General features: G+C 37.3%; 2 protein-coding genes across 2 annotated transcripts in view; one reads left to right on the top strand and one right to left on the bottom strand.

The window, feature by feature from the left end:
• LOC149194560 (serine carboxypeptidase II-3-like) overlaps positions 1 to 8,588 on the top strand; it is a 50,084-nt gene extending 41,496 nt beyond the window's left edge. The window contains exon 9 of the mRNA XM_089407715.1: positions 8,334 to 8,588. Within this exon, the coding sequence (XP_089263841.1) occupies positions 8,334 to 8,588 (255 nt within the window). The remainder of the gene's footprint in view (positions 1 to 8,333) is intronic.
• Positions 8,589 to 16,707: 8,119 nt separating this feature from the next.
• Positions 16,708 to 17,151, bottom strand: LOC149194559 (uncharacterized). Its single transcript, XM_089407714.1, has one exon. It carries the CDS (start codon positions 17,149 to 17,151, stop codon positions 16,708 to 16,710), a length of 444 nt encoding a protein of 147 aa, XP_089263840.1.

The raw sequence follows: 17,151 nt of genomic DNA, 5'->3' as shown, positions 1-17,151 counted from the left end.
GGTTACCATGTGATTTGTAAGCCAAGAAATAATGAACAGCTCTTGCAACATGACATCTAAAATTCTTTTCATTTCTTCTACAAATTGTGTCCTATCTACTCCAAATCACTTCCAAATATGATGTCATCTACATACAAAACAATAATAAGCAAATAATCATTTTCAGATTTAATATATAAATTGTTGTTTGTTGTTCCTCTTTTGAACCCTTGTTGGTCATAAATACTTAGCCATCCTAGTGTGCCATACTCTGGAGCTCCTTCAGCCCGTAAATTATTTTCTTATTTTTCACACATAGGGTTTATTTGTCCAAGAGAATAAAACATTTTGGTTGCTCAATATACACTTCTTTTTCAACATCATCATTAAGAAAGGCTAATTTGACATCCATTGATAAACCTTAAAGTTTTTGTCACAAGAAATTCCAAAAACATTCTAATCACTTCAAGTATATCTACAGGGGAAAATATTTGACAAAATATATATCTTGTACTTTAGTGTAGCCTTTACAGATTTTTTTGGCCATGTTCCTCATACCCTGACTGTATTCCTTAGTTTATTCTTGAACACCCATTTTGTGCCAATGACATTCTTATCCTTCGGCCTAGGAACCAATTCCCACATATTGTTCTTCTCTATTTGATCTAGTTCTTTGTATCTTTCCTTAATCCAACACTTGTCTTCACTTTCCTACCTGAAATCCCTGGGATCTATCTATGACAATAGCGCAAAGTTTCTAATCTATGACTGCCTATAAATATCCATTTGTTATGCACATCTACATCTTTACTTCGAATTATCTAGCTGTCAGGATGTTGCTTCTTCCGATATCTAGATGGAGTTTTGTATTTTTGAGATGATTTTTGTAAATCCTCATATTTCTTCCCATTTGTACACGAAACCATTGTCCACATATAATTTCTCCTAAGGCTTTGTGGTATGGTGAATGTCTTCATCCACTCAAACATCAAGGCTTTATTCAATCCCCATAGTTCTTTTGTTATAACACATGTAGTCTTTTCTTTTGATCATATATCCAAGGAAAAATTCCTTCATATGCATGAGAGTCAAGCTTACCAATTTTTTTCCATTCCTCTTGATGTAATGCTTTCTACTAAACACATTGATATTATTAATTAGGCTTGTATTCATTTCCACAGTTCATAGGGAGTCTTATTGTTGTTCAGTCTGAGTTCAGTTTTGTTTTCCAAGTAAACAATAACTTGAACAACTTCACTCGAGAATGTGTTTGCCACTTTTTATTCATCCATCATGGATCTACCCATATTCTGAATGGTTTTGTTCTTCTGTTCTACAACTCCATTCTATTGAGGGGTTCTTGCAATGGAGTATTATTTTCTAATTTCATATTCTTCGCAAAACTCTTCAAAATCCTTTGAAGTGAACTAACCTCCTCTGTCTTACCACAAGAATTGATCTTAAGATATTTTTCATTCTCAACTCATGCTTTAAATGCTTTATATTTTATTAAGGCTTCTAATTTCTCTTTTAATAACATGATCAACATGGCTATTGTGAAAAAGTCAATGAAAAATATAAAATACCTTTCAACGGTCAGACTTTGTGCTCTAGTTGGACCACTGATGTTTGTATGAACAAGTTCTAGAGGTATGGATGTGGAATACTCCCTTGTTTTGAATTGCACCCTTGTCTATTTTCCACAATGACAAGACTTATATACTGAACTATTTCGTTTCAATATTTTTGGTAAACCGCTTTTTTAACCCTATTTTGTTGACCTTCATCAAACTGTCAAAGTTAACATGATCCATCCTCCTGTGTCACAACCATGTCTCATCATCTTTGCTTAAATAACACTTCACTCTAGAATAATAGATGACATAGATGTTTCTAAGAGTTCTGATTTCTTTCCCAACCATGTTTTTATTCTCTACCCTTCTAATTTCAGAAGGCGTTGTCAAAATAATTAGGTTTTATCAAAATTACTCGTAATTAGGGGAAGGATTTTCCGAAATAAATAACTTTTTTATTGAAACTTCTCTCATTTGAGTCTGAAAAAAGATGTCCTAATAATTGTTATTGTCCACATATTCTCTCGTAGGAAAGGTTTTGGAGCAATATCTTGATATCCCAACAAGGAGATTTCATTTTTGTTTCCCATATGCATTAATTGGAATGCAAATTCTATTATTGCAAGCATATAATCAATGGATAATTCATTTATGATTCTAATTTTTTTCATTTACTAAAGTAAATTATTTTGGGTGGAGTGTATTTTAAATTTTTTAGGAAGAGTTGAGGATAGAATTCATTCTTGGATTTAACATTTGTTGTTAGTGGGCATTTATTGGAATGCTATTTCTATGATTGTAAGCATATAATCATAGAGATATTTCTTTCAATATTTTAATGTTTATGTTGACGTTCATGTCATTTTTTTTTGTCCATTGGAGATTATTTAGTGGTGATTAAGATTAGGAATTTTTAATGGTAATTGAGCTAGACATTGTATTCACTCAGCAAAAATCTCAAAACATATATGATTCTCTCATATAAATTTGTATATAGTATGTATATAAAGAAACACAACAATACCATATATGTCCTAGTCCACGTGCGAAGCGAAAAATTGTACTACTAATATCATCATAAGTCACAACCAATATTAATAACTATATCAATAAATACACATGTGATATTAATGAGAATAAGAATATTTTGATTAGGATCCATAAATGGTCGATGAAGATAATAATAATTTATATATATATATCGAGGTATGTTGGAGATAAATCAGTGAGGATAGATGGTTTTTAAAGATATAATTCATTCGTAATTGAGATGAGATTTTTTTTATAACTAGTGTTATTAGTTTAGTGTTTCAAGTCCGTTGAATGAGATTTAATGGACTACATTAACATCTAGGTTCATGGTTTCAAGATTTTTAATTAATTTTAACGGTATAAAAAATCACTTAAAATTAAAATTAGTTTTAAAATGTGTTTTTATTTACGAATAAATTTAATATTATGAAAATTGATTATATAAATTTCATAAATCAATTTATAATTTTAATTAATTTCTATAATTTTTTTATAAAATTGATAAAAAAATAAAAAATTCATCAACACAACTTACCATAATTTTTTATAAAATTGATAAAAAAATAAAAAATTCATCAACACAACTTACCATTTTCACACTTTATATATTTTTAATTCTACTAATAGAACTTTATAGCATTTCCATAAAATTAATATTTTTAGATCAAATTAAAATTAATTTTAAAGTTGAAAAATATTTATCTACAGCTCAACCTAACATATTGACTCGCATAAATCACATTTATTTATATAATATATTGTTTTAAAAATCTATTAAAATTAATATTTTTCTTATCAATTTTATTTTAGTTATTAAAATAAATAAATAAATGGATGCATAAATCACATTTATATTGTTCCGAATATGTTATTTTAAAAATCTTAAAATTAATAATTCTCTTTATCATTTTTATTATTAATTATTAAAAAAAATTAATACCTATTTACCCATGATAATTATTTATCCAAAAAATTAATAATAAATGACAATTATATAGACTACGTTTTCATACTTTAACATGGGTGACATGGACAATGGACGTCCTTTGCACTATGGATATAATTTATATTATGAATATGGAGTAAAATGCTGAACTTGCCATATGATTAACTAAGGCCATAGGTGTAACTATTTCAAGTTGTGGATGAGGGTTTGACGAATTTTAAATTTTTAATAAATTAATGTTGTGGACGAGGGTTCGAGGAATTTTAAATTTAAAAAAATGAATGTCTATATTATTGGTTGTATAGTTTATTTGAACGCTATGATTTTATTAAGCTCTGTCATCTTTTCTCTTACAATGTACAATAAATATTTTTTCGATTGCTATGATTTCATTAAGGTTTGTCATCTTTTTTCTTACAATGTACAATAAATATTTTTTAGTACTCAAATCTGAAGAGTCGTGGGTAAGGGGAAGTGTAACAACCACTGGTTCTATTTCTTCGACTGCCGCTTAAATATTCTCTTTTGCCTGCTTGCCACTCTCAACAACCACTGGTTCTATTTCTTCGAATATTCTCTTTTGCCTGCTTGCCACTCTCTTCAAGCATGCCTGCCATGGTGGTGCTCGCTCCGACGTTGGTGTGCAAGCACTAGAGACGTTCATTTTTCCTCTTTTGCAATTTAGAGCATCTTCTTCTGCCTTCCTCTTCCTGAATCATTTCCCACTGTTTTATTTTAATGTAATTGTGTTGTGTGCTACATTACATGAAGCTTATTTGCATTGTGTTTAGGTTAGTTTTAATTTCTTTGGTTTCCATGAGCTTATGTCGATAGTTGATTCTCCGAATATTTAAAAATCAGAGATACAAAAGCACAATTAAATAATTGATTGTATCCATGTCTATCAAATATTTAAAAAATCAACCATAAATATAAAACTGCCCTTTAGTTTTCCCCTTTATTAAATACTATTTGATTGTTTAAAAGTAATGGAATCAAACCCTCTTGCTTTTTAATCCTTACCAGACATATCCAATCCCAGGCTTAAATAAGAATTTACCAATCTTTAAGAAATCTTTGTTTTTCCTTGTACAGTTAAAGTAACAACGATTTCTTTTCTTTACTTTAGTAGTAATGGGAATAGGGATGATATTGTATTCGAGCATGTAACATCCTTCAATACAAACTATGTAAAATAAAAAAATTGACCGTAAAAAAAAATAAAAATTAGTTGCTACTTCTTTATTATCTTTCCATGTGATCTAGCTATTCTTTACCAGTAGTAAGTTCCTAACCAACTTGATGAAGAGTATCATATATACTAAATATTATGTGTACATATAATGCTAGTTTGATCCCATCATTCCAAACTTAATGTGATGTCCCTATGCTCTCATGTTTAACATGATTAGATCACAAGCGTCGATTTCCATTTTAGTATGCCTACAAAGTGTTATGTAATAGTCGGTGATGAATGGTATCTAGGACGTGCTAAGCCTCCCACTAATGTCATGGGTGACCTTCTGGATTCTTTTTCGATGGACTAATGTCTTTCTGCTGACTTACAGGTGGCAACAAAACTTCCATAGGATTGGTTCTAGAGTCGACGGTGCTCCTGTGCTAGGGTTGGTTGGGAGTAACTACTTGCTTAGCCCCCAGCGGCCCTTTGACAATCTTGAAACCATGTTCCTGTGGAGAAACTCTTTCACAATCTTTAACCCTACCCAAACTTTCACATATGGGTAACAACTTCCTTAATCGCTAGGTAATTCATTTTTCCAAGTCCAACCCAAGATAATCTCAGTAGCTTATTTTTTTTTTTTACATTTCTTTAATTGCTGACTGATAAGAGGGGGTTTTGTTATAGGTGGGAGGAACAATGGTCAGAAGTGTTGGCCCAACTTCGAACTGTATTCTTTCCCCCTTCACAACAGTCTTATACCTGGTAAGCCCCTAGATTGTCTTTGTTACTCCACTAATTCTTAAGCGTGATTATATGTTTCGATTCACGTACAAGTATCTTATTTTTGAGCCAGCATCTGAAGGGTTTAACAGGTATGGGTTACTCTCACTTAGCCTTTTCATATATTTCATTTTGGATCTTTTTGCCACGAAACTAAGCTCGTCTTTTTTTTTTTCTTCAGGTAAGGTCTCTTGCTCCAGGAAGAAATGTTGTAACTTCAATACCCATTTGTCTTCCCTTCTACGTTGGTACCTTTGGCTTCTCATGACTGTCTTATCTGGCTGTCACAGACGCCTAATCTTAGTCTCTTAATTTTGAAGTCGTTTATGGGAGAAAGGGTTCCTTAGAACCCCATGTTCCACTTGCATGAAGCTTAGGGTTTTATTTTAGTTTTCATATCTGTCTCAGAGGCTAACGACTTCTATTAGATTTTCTTCATTCATTTAAAAGAAAATTTCATTGTTTTGAGAAGAAATCACATGAGAAGAATTTGGTAATAAAACCACTATATTTGACTTCTTAAAAAAAAACATTTTATATTATTTAAATATTTTTTATAATACTTATTATTATTATTATTTATTTTGTTTTGTTTTATTTTTATAAAATTAACTTTAGGCTTGACTAAGAATAAGTTATACATAAATATATCTGAAGGATTATAACAAACTCATAATTTAGGGAAGAGAATAATAAATAATAAACATTATTCCAAGAAGAAATAGTGAGAAATATAACTTCCTAAGATAAAGTAGGAATAAAATAATTTTAGATTAATAATAATATATCAAATGCCAATAATAATAATAATAAAGGATATAAATAACTATGGACATTCTTTTCTACCTAATTATAAAGGATTAAATATGAGAATCTAATCTTTTAGCACCATGGACCATTTATGGACATGACATCATAGACTAACTGGAGCCTAGTTTTTTTTACATTTTCTAGCATATGTAAATATTTTATGCTTTTAAATTATCAGCACATACACTCTCTATGTTCTTTTAAATTATCAGATGTATATTTAGCAGACATACATTCTCTATGTAGAGTTATTTTAGCAGACATATGTATATTTAGCAGACATACATTCTCTATGTAGAGTTATTTTAGCAGACATACACTCTCTATGTAGAGTTATTTTGTTTTTCTTCGCTGAACAATGCCTCCTTGTGTGGATGCAAGGCACTAATTTTTATTAAATTGGATACTCTTATTTTTGACACGCACTTTGCCTCACATAAAACATATGCACTTTGCATATTCAACATGTAATTTTCCTTTACTAATGAAAAATACAATTTTTTCCAAGGGGAAAAAAATCCTTTTAACTATAAATTAAATGGATAATATATATTCAACATTATAAATTAAAGAAAAATATGACTTATGACTTAACTAAGAGAAATAAGAATAAGAATATAAATATATATGGATTAAAAACAAATTAATAAATCAGGGGGAATAACCTATTGCAAACAAGACAAAAAGCCAAGACAAAGATAGAGAAAAAACTAAGAATAAAGGGTGGGAATCCAACAGTTTCCGTCATCCTTGTTAAGATTACTGGATGTACTCTCAATTTCAATGGCTTCCATAAACTTACGGTGATGAAAATAAGAAATCTTCGCAATCACCTTAGCCTCCTCAATGCATATATGATGCTTGGACTTCTCTACATGTTCCGCCAAAGTTGAAGAGTGGGTCCTTTTGTGCTTGATATTAGTAGTGTGTTCCTTAATCCTCTGGTTATTAGATCAACTAGTTTCGCCAATTTATGAGGTTCCACAAGAACACGAGATGATATAAACACCTTTCATATCCATAGTGTTCATATGGTCTTTAACATAATTTAGGGAACTTATAATGGTGTTGAGGGGCCTAGAGGTTGAGGGATCATTATGCTTCTTCGAATTCTCGCAATCTTGTCAGTCATCCCTTGGATGAAGGGGATGTGAAATTCTAAATTATGATCAATGGGGTCTTTCTTAATCTTAGGACCTTTACTAGATTTGACGAAAGCTTTAATACCCTATTGCCTACTATATCCATTATAAACAAAAACATTAAGGAGATGGGACTTTTCTTTAGAAAGGTGGTCTTCATCAGAAATCCTTAGAGCACGAGTGGCTAACATGCTGAGAACACCTATCTTCTGAGAAAGGAAATGATGGAAATTGGCATGAAGATACTTCTCACTATGGTTTTTCTTTCGATACACTTGTTGGGAGAAAGATCCATCAAATTTCCTTGAAATGAGGACATCAAGGAAAGGAAGGAAACTCTCAAATTCTTGCTCCATGGTAAACTTTACGGAGTTAGACTGATTATTAAGATGCTGGAAAAGAGATCTAACTTATCAGGCCTGTGTTGCCATATGGAACATGTGTCATCAATAAATCTTTTCCAAAGCTTAGGTTTAAATATAGTTGAGGATAAAGCCTTGGATTCAAAGTCTTCCATAAATAGTTTAGAAATGATAGGGGACAGGGGGGAGCCCATGGACACATCACAAGTTTGTTCATAGAACTCACCTTCAAAACAGAAAAAAGTAGAAGTGAGGCAAATCTCAACTAATTTAGCAGTGTCAGGATCAATGAGGTGAAAGATGACATCAAGGGCTTCCTTAATGGGAATGTTAGTGTATAGGGAAACTACATCAAACTTGACAAGATTGTCTCCAAGATCAAATTTCATATCCTTCAAATAATTGACAAACGATGAGGAGTCTTTGACAAAGGACCGTATGTCCAACCAGGGGCTTTAGCTTTGTGGCTAAATATTTAGCTAAAATATAGGTTGGCCCACCTATGGTGTTGATAATGGGTCTAAGGGGGACTCCCTCTTTGTGGATTTTGGGAATCCCATAGATCCTGGGAGTGATAGGGCTACTCTCAATAAGTTTATGGCTAAAGGAGCCAATAGTGCTACTGGACTTAATAGCAAGAGAAACCATTCTAGAGATCTTTTTCAAGGGATTCTTGTCAAGATTTATGTAGCTTCCATTGTTAACCAGGTGATCCAACATCTTCTTCCGATAATCCTCCTTATCAAGGATTACAACGGCCCCACCTTTGTTAGCTTTTAAAACAATGATGTCTTGGTTCTTGTTCAAAGATCTGAGGGCTTCGAACTCATCCTTGTTGATGTTATTCTTAGGGGGCTTTGCTTTCCTAAGAATAACAACACAGTCTTGCTAAATAATATCTTTAATATTATCTCCCGGATGCGGGTGACATCACTGTCCATGCCGCGAGTTAGAACAGTTATGAGGCATGTGGCTTGTCACATGGGCCTCTGTCAGCCCGGACAAGTCACGCCAAGCCAAGGAGCAGGCTCCTTAAATTCGCCGGAAGGCGATGCAATCAGCAAATTCGCAATGTTTTGCGTGGAGAGGAATGTAGTTAGGCTGTCTAGTCTGGAGCAGGGGAACGACGGGGGAATGTACAGGAGGTTGCTGGCGCCATTCAATGCGCTGCAACATCCGAGGAGCATGGGAGCTATTAAGGTTGCCTCCCTGACCTCTCTGCCGCATTCCAGGCCGTTTGAGTGGGTTATTGCTTGGAACAAGGTTTCTGGAGGAATTATAGGTGAGGGAAGCCATCGCCAAATGCCAAGGGAGAGGCTCAGGATGAGCAGTCGCAGAGGAATGGCTAGAGGGCATTCTGCCTCTCAGAGGCCTGAGATTTCTCCAACGTCCTCAGTTGAATTTACCTCTGAGCAAAACAGGCCTCCAGGCCGCAATGCTAGAGGCAATTGGGGCATTCCGGAGTGTGGTCACTCGGAACATCCGGCCATTCGATATAGAATTCCCTGTGCTTTTGCTAATAACACTCTGATAGTGTCGGTTACTGTGGAGCATTGTAGCAGTGCTCGTGGGCGCTTGGATACGGTGACTGTCCCGCGGGTCGACATGGAGACTCCCACTGTAGACTTCACGCGTCCGGTTCAGACGGATGAAGCTGGCCCCAGCGAACCTATTCAGAGAAGCTCGTGCCAGGGTAAGGAACCTGCTCAAAGGAGCTCGTGCCAGGGTAAGGAAGCAGCGGAAAAGCTCAAGGGTCCAGCATCTGATGAACCTCACACCACGGATGACGATTAACTCAGCAGTCGCCAAGTCTGGGCAGCAAGGAATGAATTTCTCTGACCTTTTCATTTTCATGATTTTGTACATCTATTATGGAGTTTATGTCTGTAATTTCGGTTCATAGTCTCAGCCCACGCGTCGTTCAACATGTTCACCATGTCGTTTTCCATACGCAGCGTGTCGATTTGTGTTCACCTTGTCCAGTAATGCATCCATCGTGTCAGTTTCGGTACTCACCGTGTCATGTAATGAATCCACCGTGTCGATTACTGTATGCTACGTGTCGCTCTTCTATGCAAGGTAGCAATGACTGATATCTTCTCTGAAGGTACAGGGCTTTGGCCCAGATGTAATTTTTGTAATATTTTTGACTTTTTGTAATATAAATAGATCAGTGTTATCGAGAAAAAAAAAATATCTTTAATATTATCACCCGGATGCGGGTGTCACTGCTGAGCATTTATGAGGATTTATTCCTCGCAGGCAGCTGTCCCTGCACCTGGCTCGCGGATGCGGATCCCACAATCCCATAGCATGCGATATGAATTCGCCAGGGTACAGAATAATGGTCACACAGTTGGTATTCAATGCGCGCTCGGCTCGAGAGACTATGCGCGGTGATTTATCCATGGCCTGGTGTCTGGTTTATGCAATTGCCCTCGGCTCTTTCTACCTCCGCCCGCTATTCTTCCCGCACCCCTGCTTCGTTCAGGCTGATTGGAAGCTCATCTGGATTCTAAGTCTAGCCTGGTCCGCCTGCGCTCAGCCCTTTCCCCTTCGGCTCTGCCAATTTCCCTTCCCTGGTCTCTCTGATAATTCGAAAATGGTTCGTAGTCGTGGAGTCTCTCGCCGTGGAGGCACCACTGGTAATCGAGGCCGGGCCTCTCATTCTACTCCCCAAAACATTGTCCCCATCACTTCTGCCTTCCCATCCTCTCCGCCTTCTGGCCATGGTAGGACTCTCCCGCACAACTCCTTTCAAACAACCCGCTTCACATTCCATAGCAGGCTCAATAAGCCCGTGCTATCAGCCAGCATCACTGTAATCCTTGCTGAGGAGGAGGATAAGCCCAGCAGCTCGGCCCACACCACCACGTCTCAGTCTCAGGATGATAGTGTCCTTTAGGGGGAGATGGCTGGGGTTGTTTTCAACGACGACAACATGCAGGAAGATGGCATTGTACCTGAAGCTCCTCAGCCTCCGGCAGACTCCAATCAGCGCGAGGTGCTTGCATGTGAGCCGGTTCATCCTCCAGGCAGCATTTTGAATTTGGTAATTCCTCCAGATGGCGGTATCGCGGGAGATGAGGTCATCACGTGGATTGCCTCTTCCGGCCAAGTGGACAAGGATGCTCTCGACTCTCCTAAACATGTTTAATGATTCTGGTTCAATGCCTACTGTTGGCATTCTCGCCTTTGCTCTGTTTCATTTTATGTTATGCATCTATGTCATGCGTCTCTAGATATTGTTCTTGTTTCAGTTCTTGTTTTTGTATCGGTGCTAGTCAATATAGTCTGATGAGCAGTAACAATCATGGCTCAGCAAGCCCTTTTTTTTCTTTAATTTTGTATATGGTGGTTATGACAGAATGCCTATCAGCAAAGCCATTGTCAGCGATAGTACTATAGTGTTTGACACAGAACTGGTTCACTTTCTTGTCTGTCAGGGACTTACAAATCATGTTTCAAGGTCTCTCAATCCTGGAAGGGCGGATAGAAGGATTTGTATGTATCAGACTCTTTGGTTGAGGGCTGGCTTCTGCCCCCTCTGAGGTCTTGACCTCTTTGTACATATTTTTTCTTTTTATTTAATAGAAATAGTCTTTACGGAGAAAAAAAAATATCTTTAATATTATCCAGTGAGACCCTTATCCAAAATTCAACGTCGCACATAATATCACCCACTAGAATTTTCATGGGAGCAAGGGAAACATTTAATCCCTTCTCCAAAAGCTTAAAGACCGGAGGAGGAAAAGAAAAACTTGACAAATTAACTACTTTATTATTAGGATTATTATTATTATTATTATTATTATTTCTCAGCTCTTTAATAGAATTAATATTGGTATCAACATCAATATTTTTATTATTATTATAATTATTATTGCCATCTTTACTATTATTTATATAGCTAAGCCTCTCTTATTATTATTATTATTATAGCTAGGTTTATCATTATTGTTATTATTATAATTGTCTTTACTATTATTTATATAACTAGATCTAATATTATTATTATTATCTTTACTATTATTCATAAAGCTAAGTCCTCTATTAATAATAATAATAAAACTGTTAATCCAATTGTCATAAGAAATAGACAACTGATGCAAGATATTAGAAGGGGAATTAAAGGAGACCATAAGTGAACCTATGCCAGAGGAATCCTAGTCGGCAAAAGGTTTAACAGGATCACAAGGAACCAAAGGATATATATGCGGGCTGGAGAGGGGATGACCGGATGAACAAGGTGAAGGGCTAGAGGGCGAGACCACGATCAAACCTACACCAAAGGAATCCTGGTTAGCGGAAGGGTTAATGCGATCAAAGGGAAAAGAAGGATCTACATGCGGGTCAGAGAGGGGATGACTGGATGAAAAAGGTGAAGGGTTGGAAGGGCTGAGCATGACAGAGGATGCAACAAGGGTTGATGGACACTCAAAATTTAATGAGGAGCCAACAATGTAAGGTGGTATTACATCAACGAGATGAGGTTCGTTGGAGGAGAGATGAAGATTAGTGGGGCTGGTCTGCAAAACAATGCTAGGATGAGACCCTAGATCAGAAGCCAAAATGCAAGGGGGACAATTATCATCAGATGCTGAGTGATCCAGAATTTTGGGGGAAGTGATGGCAAGAGAAAGAGAATTCGGATGAACAAAATTGAGCTGAGGACAACATTCTTCAAAGAAACAAACCTCATGGCTAAAAGGATGACTGAGAAAGCCCAATCCACTAATTTCATTAAATCTAGAAGTTGCTAACCCATTTTCACAAAGAATATTGTTGTTAATCCAGGAGCTAGGTGCATACACTTGGTTGTTATTAAATCTTCTATTTGAGGAGAAGCCAGATGAGACTGAAGAATCTCCATGGGAAGAGGATTTATTGGAGAGTTTGATAAATTTCGCACACTGTTTTTATGTCGAGATATCTTCCATGCACCAAGATTTTAAAGTTGAGCAGGCTTCAATTCTATTACATAGCTCTACAAAAAATAAGCTGACACCTCCAAATGTAACGAAAATAGATGCCTAGGAAGAAAATCAATCTTGCCCCTAACTCTATAAATCTAAGATCAAATAAGGGAAAGACTAGCATTCAGAAAAATATGATGATTACCGGACTTGTTAAGGCGATGCTTAATCTGAGCAAAAAGAGGAACAAATGAAAAATCCCTGCATCTCTTAAGGAATGCAAGATCTACCTTCATCTTAGAAACCTGCAAGCCTACTTGTTCAAAAACATGAACCTTGATTGTAACAACCCTCCCGTGCAAGATAGTGATATTCGAATTCAAGCTTATGTGATCGATATCTTGAATATCTAAAACATTTTCGAAAGAAATCACATTATAAGAATTTGGTTGACACGTTTCAAACCAATCAGTGTGGTTATCTTTAGGATAAGATGAAGAAACAAATCAAGGCAACATGTTAAATAGGAGGATAGGCCATCCTAAAGGTTAGAAGAAAATGATTATATTTGACTTGGAGAAGAAAAGGGAAATATTCTATATTATTTAAATAATTTTTATTATAGTAATAATAATTTTTATTATTTATTATTATTTTTAATTTTAAACCAATTAATTTAAATAATAATTTTTTATAACTAAATAATTTAAAATATCTATAAATTAAATTCATATAATTAACTTTAGATTTGACTAGGAATAAGATATATATAAAATATATATGAAGGATTATAATAAACTCATAATTTAGGGAAGGGAATAATAAAATAATAAACATTATTCCGAGAAGAAATACCCGAAAATATAACTTCCTTTTTTCCATTCTTCCTCTTTATGTAATTTTCATCTTGATTCATTGTTATAGGTTATTTCCCCTAGCCTCGATTTATAAATTTGTTTTTAATCCATATATATTTATTTATATTCTTATTTCTCTTAGTTAAGTCATAAGTCATATTTTTCTTTAATTTATACATATTATCCATTTAATTTATAGCTAAAATATTATATTCTCATATTTAATCCTTTATAATTAGGTAGAAAAGAATGTCCATATTTATTTATTTCCTTTATTATTTATTTATTTTAAACCAATTAATTCAAATAATCAATTTTTATAACTAAATAATTTAAAATATATATAAATTAAATTCATAAAATTAACTTTAGATTTTTTTTTTTTTGTAAGGTTAGGCATCTTCATTCCAAAAAACAGCAAAATACAGTTATACTAGAGTTCGGGTGGCTGGCCTGCCCGAGGGAAACCAGACCGCCACCTTTTGGCTTGAAAGCCCGACCAAAATTTAAAAATGTTTAACTCTTTCTTCCTATCATAACCACTATTCTTCTTATTCAAAGCTAGACTGACTACTGTAGCAGTGGAAGGAACCCAGACGTTCAAATTCATCACAAAACTTTAAGGAAATAAACACACCATTAATCTTCATCCGACAGATTCACCGGGGCATGCTTGGAGTCACTGTCGCCCGGCTTCAGGATCTTCTGCTCAATAGCCCATTTGAGCTCCAGTGTCAATTGCTCTATGTTTTTGAGCATCAAATGGTTTCTGGAAACTTGAACTTGGACCGTCGCGAGTTCTTTCAATAGAATGTTTTTTATGGAGGCAGATTCATCCGTCAGTTGGCGTTTGAGGAGTTCTTCTGCTTGCTTGCGTTCTTCATCTTCCTCCTCGCGCACCGCTTGGTTGACCTCCATGGCCCTGCCAACCACATGCTTCATTATCCAGTAGAATTGTAACGTTCTATTGAATAGCGAGTCCCTGCCTCTGGAAGTACTTGGGTCGGAGATTATAGTCCAGTCCTCACGGGGAATTTCCTGGTCCGCACTTATTTCCCTCAGCTCGCGTTCCCATTCATGGATGAGAGCGCAGACTTCAGAAGAGATGCCAGTCATGTACTCGTCGATCAGTTGAAGGAGTTTATCTAAGTCAGGCTTTCTGCCTCTTTTTTTTGGTTCACTGCTGGTGCCGGCTTCCTTCTTCTGTTTAGGGGTGTTCCTTCTAGGGGCCATGTTTCCTCTGGTCTTATCTGCCACATCAGAAAGCCGAGAGTCAGTGAAAGAGATATAGAGCCTGGACAGAGTCTGGCCTATGCTGGTAGCGTTCATAGCTTGGGAAGCCATTCTTGACTTTAGAGCAGGGCCAGAATGATCTCAACGGTAGAGGACCCACCATCTATTAACAGGAGTTTGGAGAACATCCCAGTCTGCAGAGTAGAGAGACCAGTCTGCTTTGGACAGCGGGATGGAGGACCAGAATTGGAGCCGGCCGCAGAAGTAAACCAGGGAGTAGAGAAGCGTGGCTAGACTCGGCGGAGTCTCCCGAACTGCCTGACTCTTTGAGCAGGACATGACATTATCATAAATCGGGACTTTCCCAACTAGGAACTAAAGAAGGAGGAGCCAGAAGGAGTTCGAGGGAGCCATAACTGTTCTGCTACAGGGGTTCTACTTGCAGGGCCATAGCATATTCAACCAAACCAAGAGACCAGAAAAATTAGCTTGCATGCCAGAGGGACGAGGACAGAAGGAAACATACCACCTTTCCTTGTTGAGGCCGACGAGGAGGGCTGATCGCAGAGATGTGCAGGCGTCTTTCCGTTCTTTGTCATTCTCCTTGCTGCTCGAAATGAGCCTGCCATCTGTTTGCTTGGGTTTATTAACTCGATGTCGTGTCGAGCATGCCGCCACTTGGCTTAAGGGAATTCCGGCCTCCGTTGGTTCATTTAATTTTCCATCACGCCAACCGATTGAACCATCTCGGAATGTGGCGTGGATTGTCCTTTCCATATCATGCATCATCATACCTTTCTCTGTTAACTGCTCTTGCCGTAGCCCGACTTGACTTCTGTTTCCATCTGTCGTCCTTTCCCTATTCATTCTCTCGAGTTCCGGAGTTGGTTCTAGATTTTTCTTTAATGATGACGCAGCTTGCATGTCCTCTCCGTTTAATCGGCCATTCTGGTCCTGCCCCGTCACCTGCCTGTCATGTGCCTGCCTTACCCTTCTGTCCGTTCCCACGTAGGAGCTGTCCTAGCCTTGCTGATGTGGATGATCTCCACCTCCACTGCGTGTTGCCTGATCTTGGCCATTCGTTTCTCCCATGCTTTGCCTTCCCGTATCGTCGTTTAGAAGTTGCTGGAGTTGGTTTTTCTCTTCCTATTGCAGAAGAGGCATACCCTTGCTATCAATTTCCTTGCCGCGGTTTCGACATCCCCAATTCGCAAGCCAATCTTCCGGCTTGTTACTTGCACGTCTGGTGTGAGTTGGGAGGAGATATTCAATTTTCGGAATGAGCCTTCCAATTTCGATTATCAGCCAAGCGGTTCGCCAGCTTTTGCTTATTCTCTCCGCTGGGATTTGCTTCTGGAGCTTCCTGACCATGTCGATTACCAGCTTTGAGTCCCCGTTGATTTGGAGTCGTTTAAAATTTTCTCGGAGAGCTATTTCCAGTCCTCGTTTCAGAGCGTGTAGCTCTGCTTCGTTGTTCGAAGCTTCCCCACAGTCCATCGCGAAGGTTCTGAGAGTGTTTCCTTCTGCGTCTCTGAAGACTCCTCCAATGCCGGCCTCGCCTGGGTTGTGCTTGGCTGCATTGTCGAAGTTCAATTTTGTGAACCCTTGTGGAGGGCCTCTGTACTGGTTACTTTCTGTTACCTCTTTGGCCGTATCTGCTCAAGACTCCCTGCAGTTTACCATACTCTGTCTGATTTCCAGTTTTATCAGGATGTTTTCTTCCAGATTCGAGACTTTCCAGTCGTCATCTTTCCAACATTCCGAAAGGATTGTTTCCCGGAGGTTTTTGGTGACCTGCTCCCAGATTACTGCCGTTGATCTGGTTTCTGCTTTGAAAATGGCTCCATTTCGGGCTTTCCAGATATTCCAGAGGAGGAATCCAGCGAAGAGGAGCTAGGCGCAGTTGACAACCGGGTTCAGGTAAGGTTTCTTTGGCCAATTGATGATTGTGCTCACAATATTTTGCTGATTGCGGTGTTGTCTCTCAAACAAATTGCAGTGGATGCTCCACAGGGAGGAGCTGACGGAGCAGCGGTTCAACAGGTGCTCCATGGTTTCCTCTTGGGTGAGGCAAAGGGCGCAGCGGGACGGGCCATGGCTACCTTTCCGCAGGATTTGGTCCCAGGTAAGCACTCTACCGTGTAGAACTGTCCAAATGAAGAAAGAAATTTTAGGCCAATGTTTAATTTCCCAGAGATTTTTCCATTGGTTATTTGCCGGTAGGCTGTTGTTGGAATGAAGGTAGTAGGCTTCAGCTGTAGTGAAATTTCCTTGTATGCGTTTGCCCCACCTGAGAATGTCAGACCCCGATTTCTTGGCTATTTTCCGTGACGCCAT

This window comes from Pinus tabuliformis, chromosome 2_2, assembly GCF_031772625.1.
Source record: "Pinus tabuliformis cultivar Carrire ecotype Pingquan chromosome 2_2, CPIR1, whole genome shotgun sequence".
NCBI lineage: Eukaryota > Viridiplantae > Streptophyta > Pinopsida > Pinales > Pinaceae > Pinus > Pinus tabuliformis.
This window is presented reverse-complemented; position numbering and strand designations above follow the sequence as displayed.

Bases quoted from the DNA above. Each gene is read 5' to 3' on its own strand.
- LOC149194559 (XM_089407714.1), bottom strand. From the start codon at position 17,151: ATGGCGTCACGGAAAATAGCCAAGAAATCGGGGTCTGACATTCTCAGG.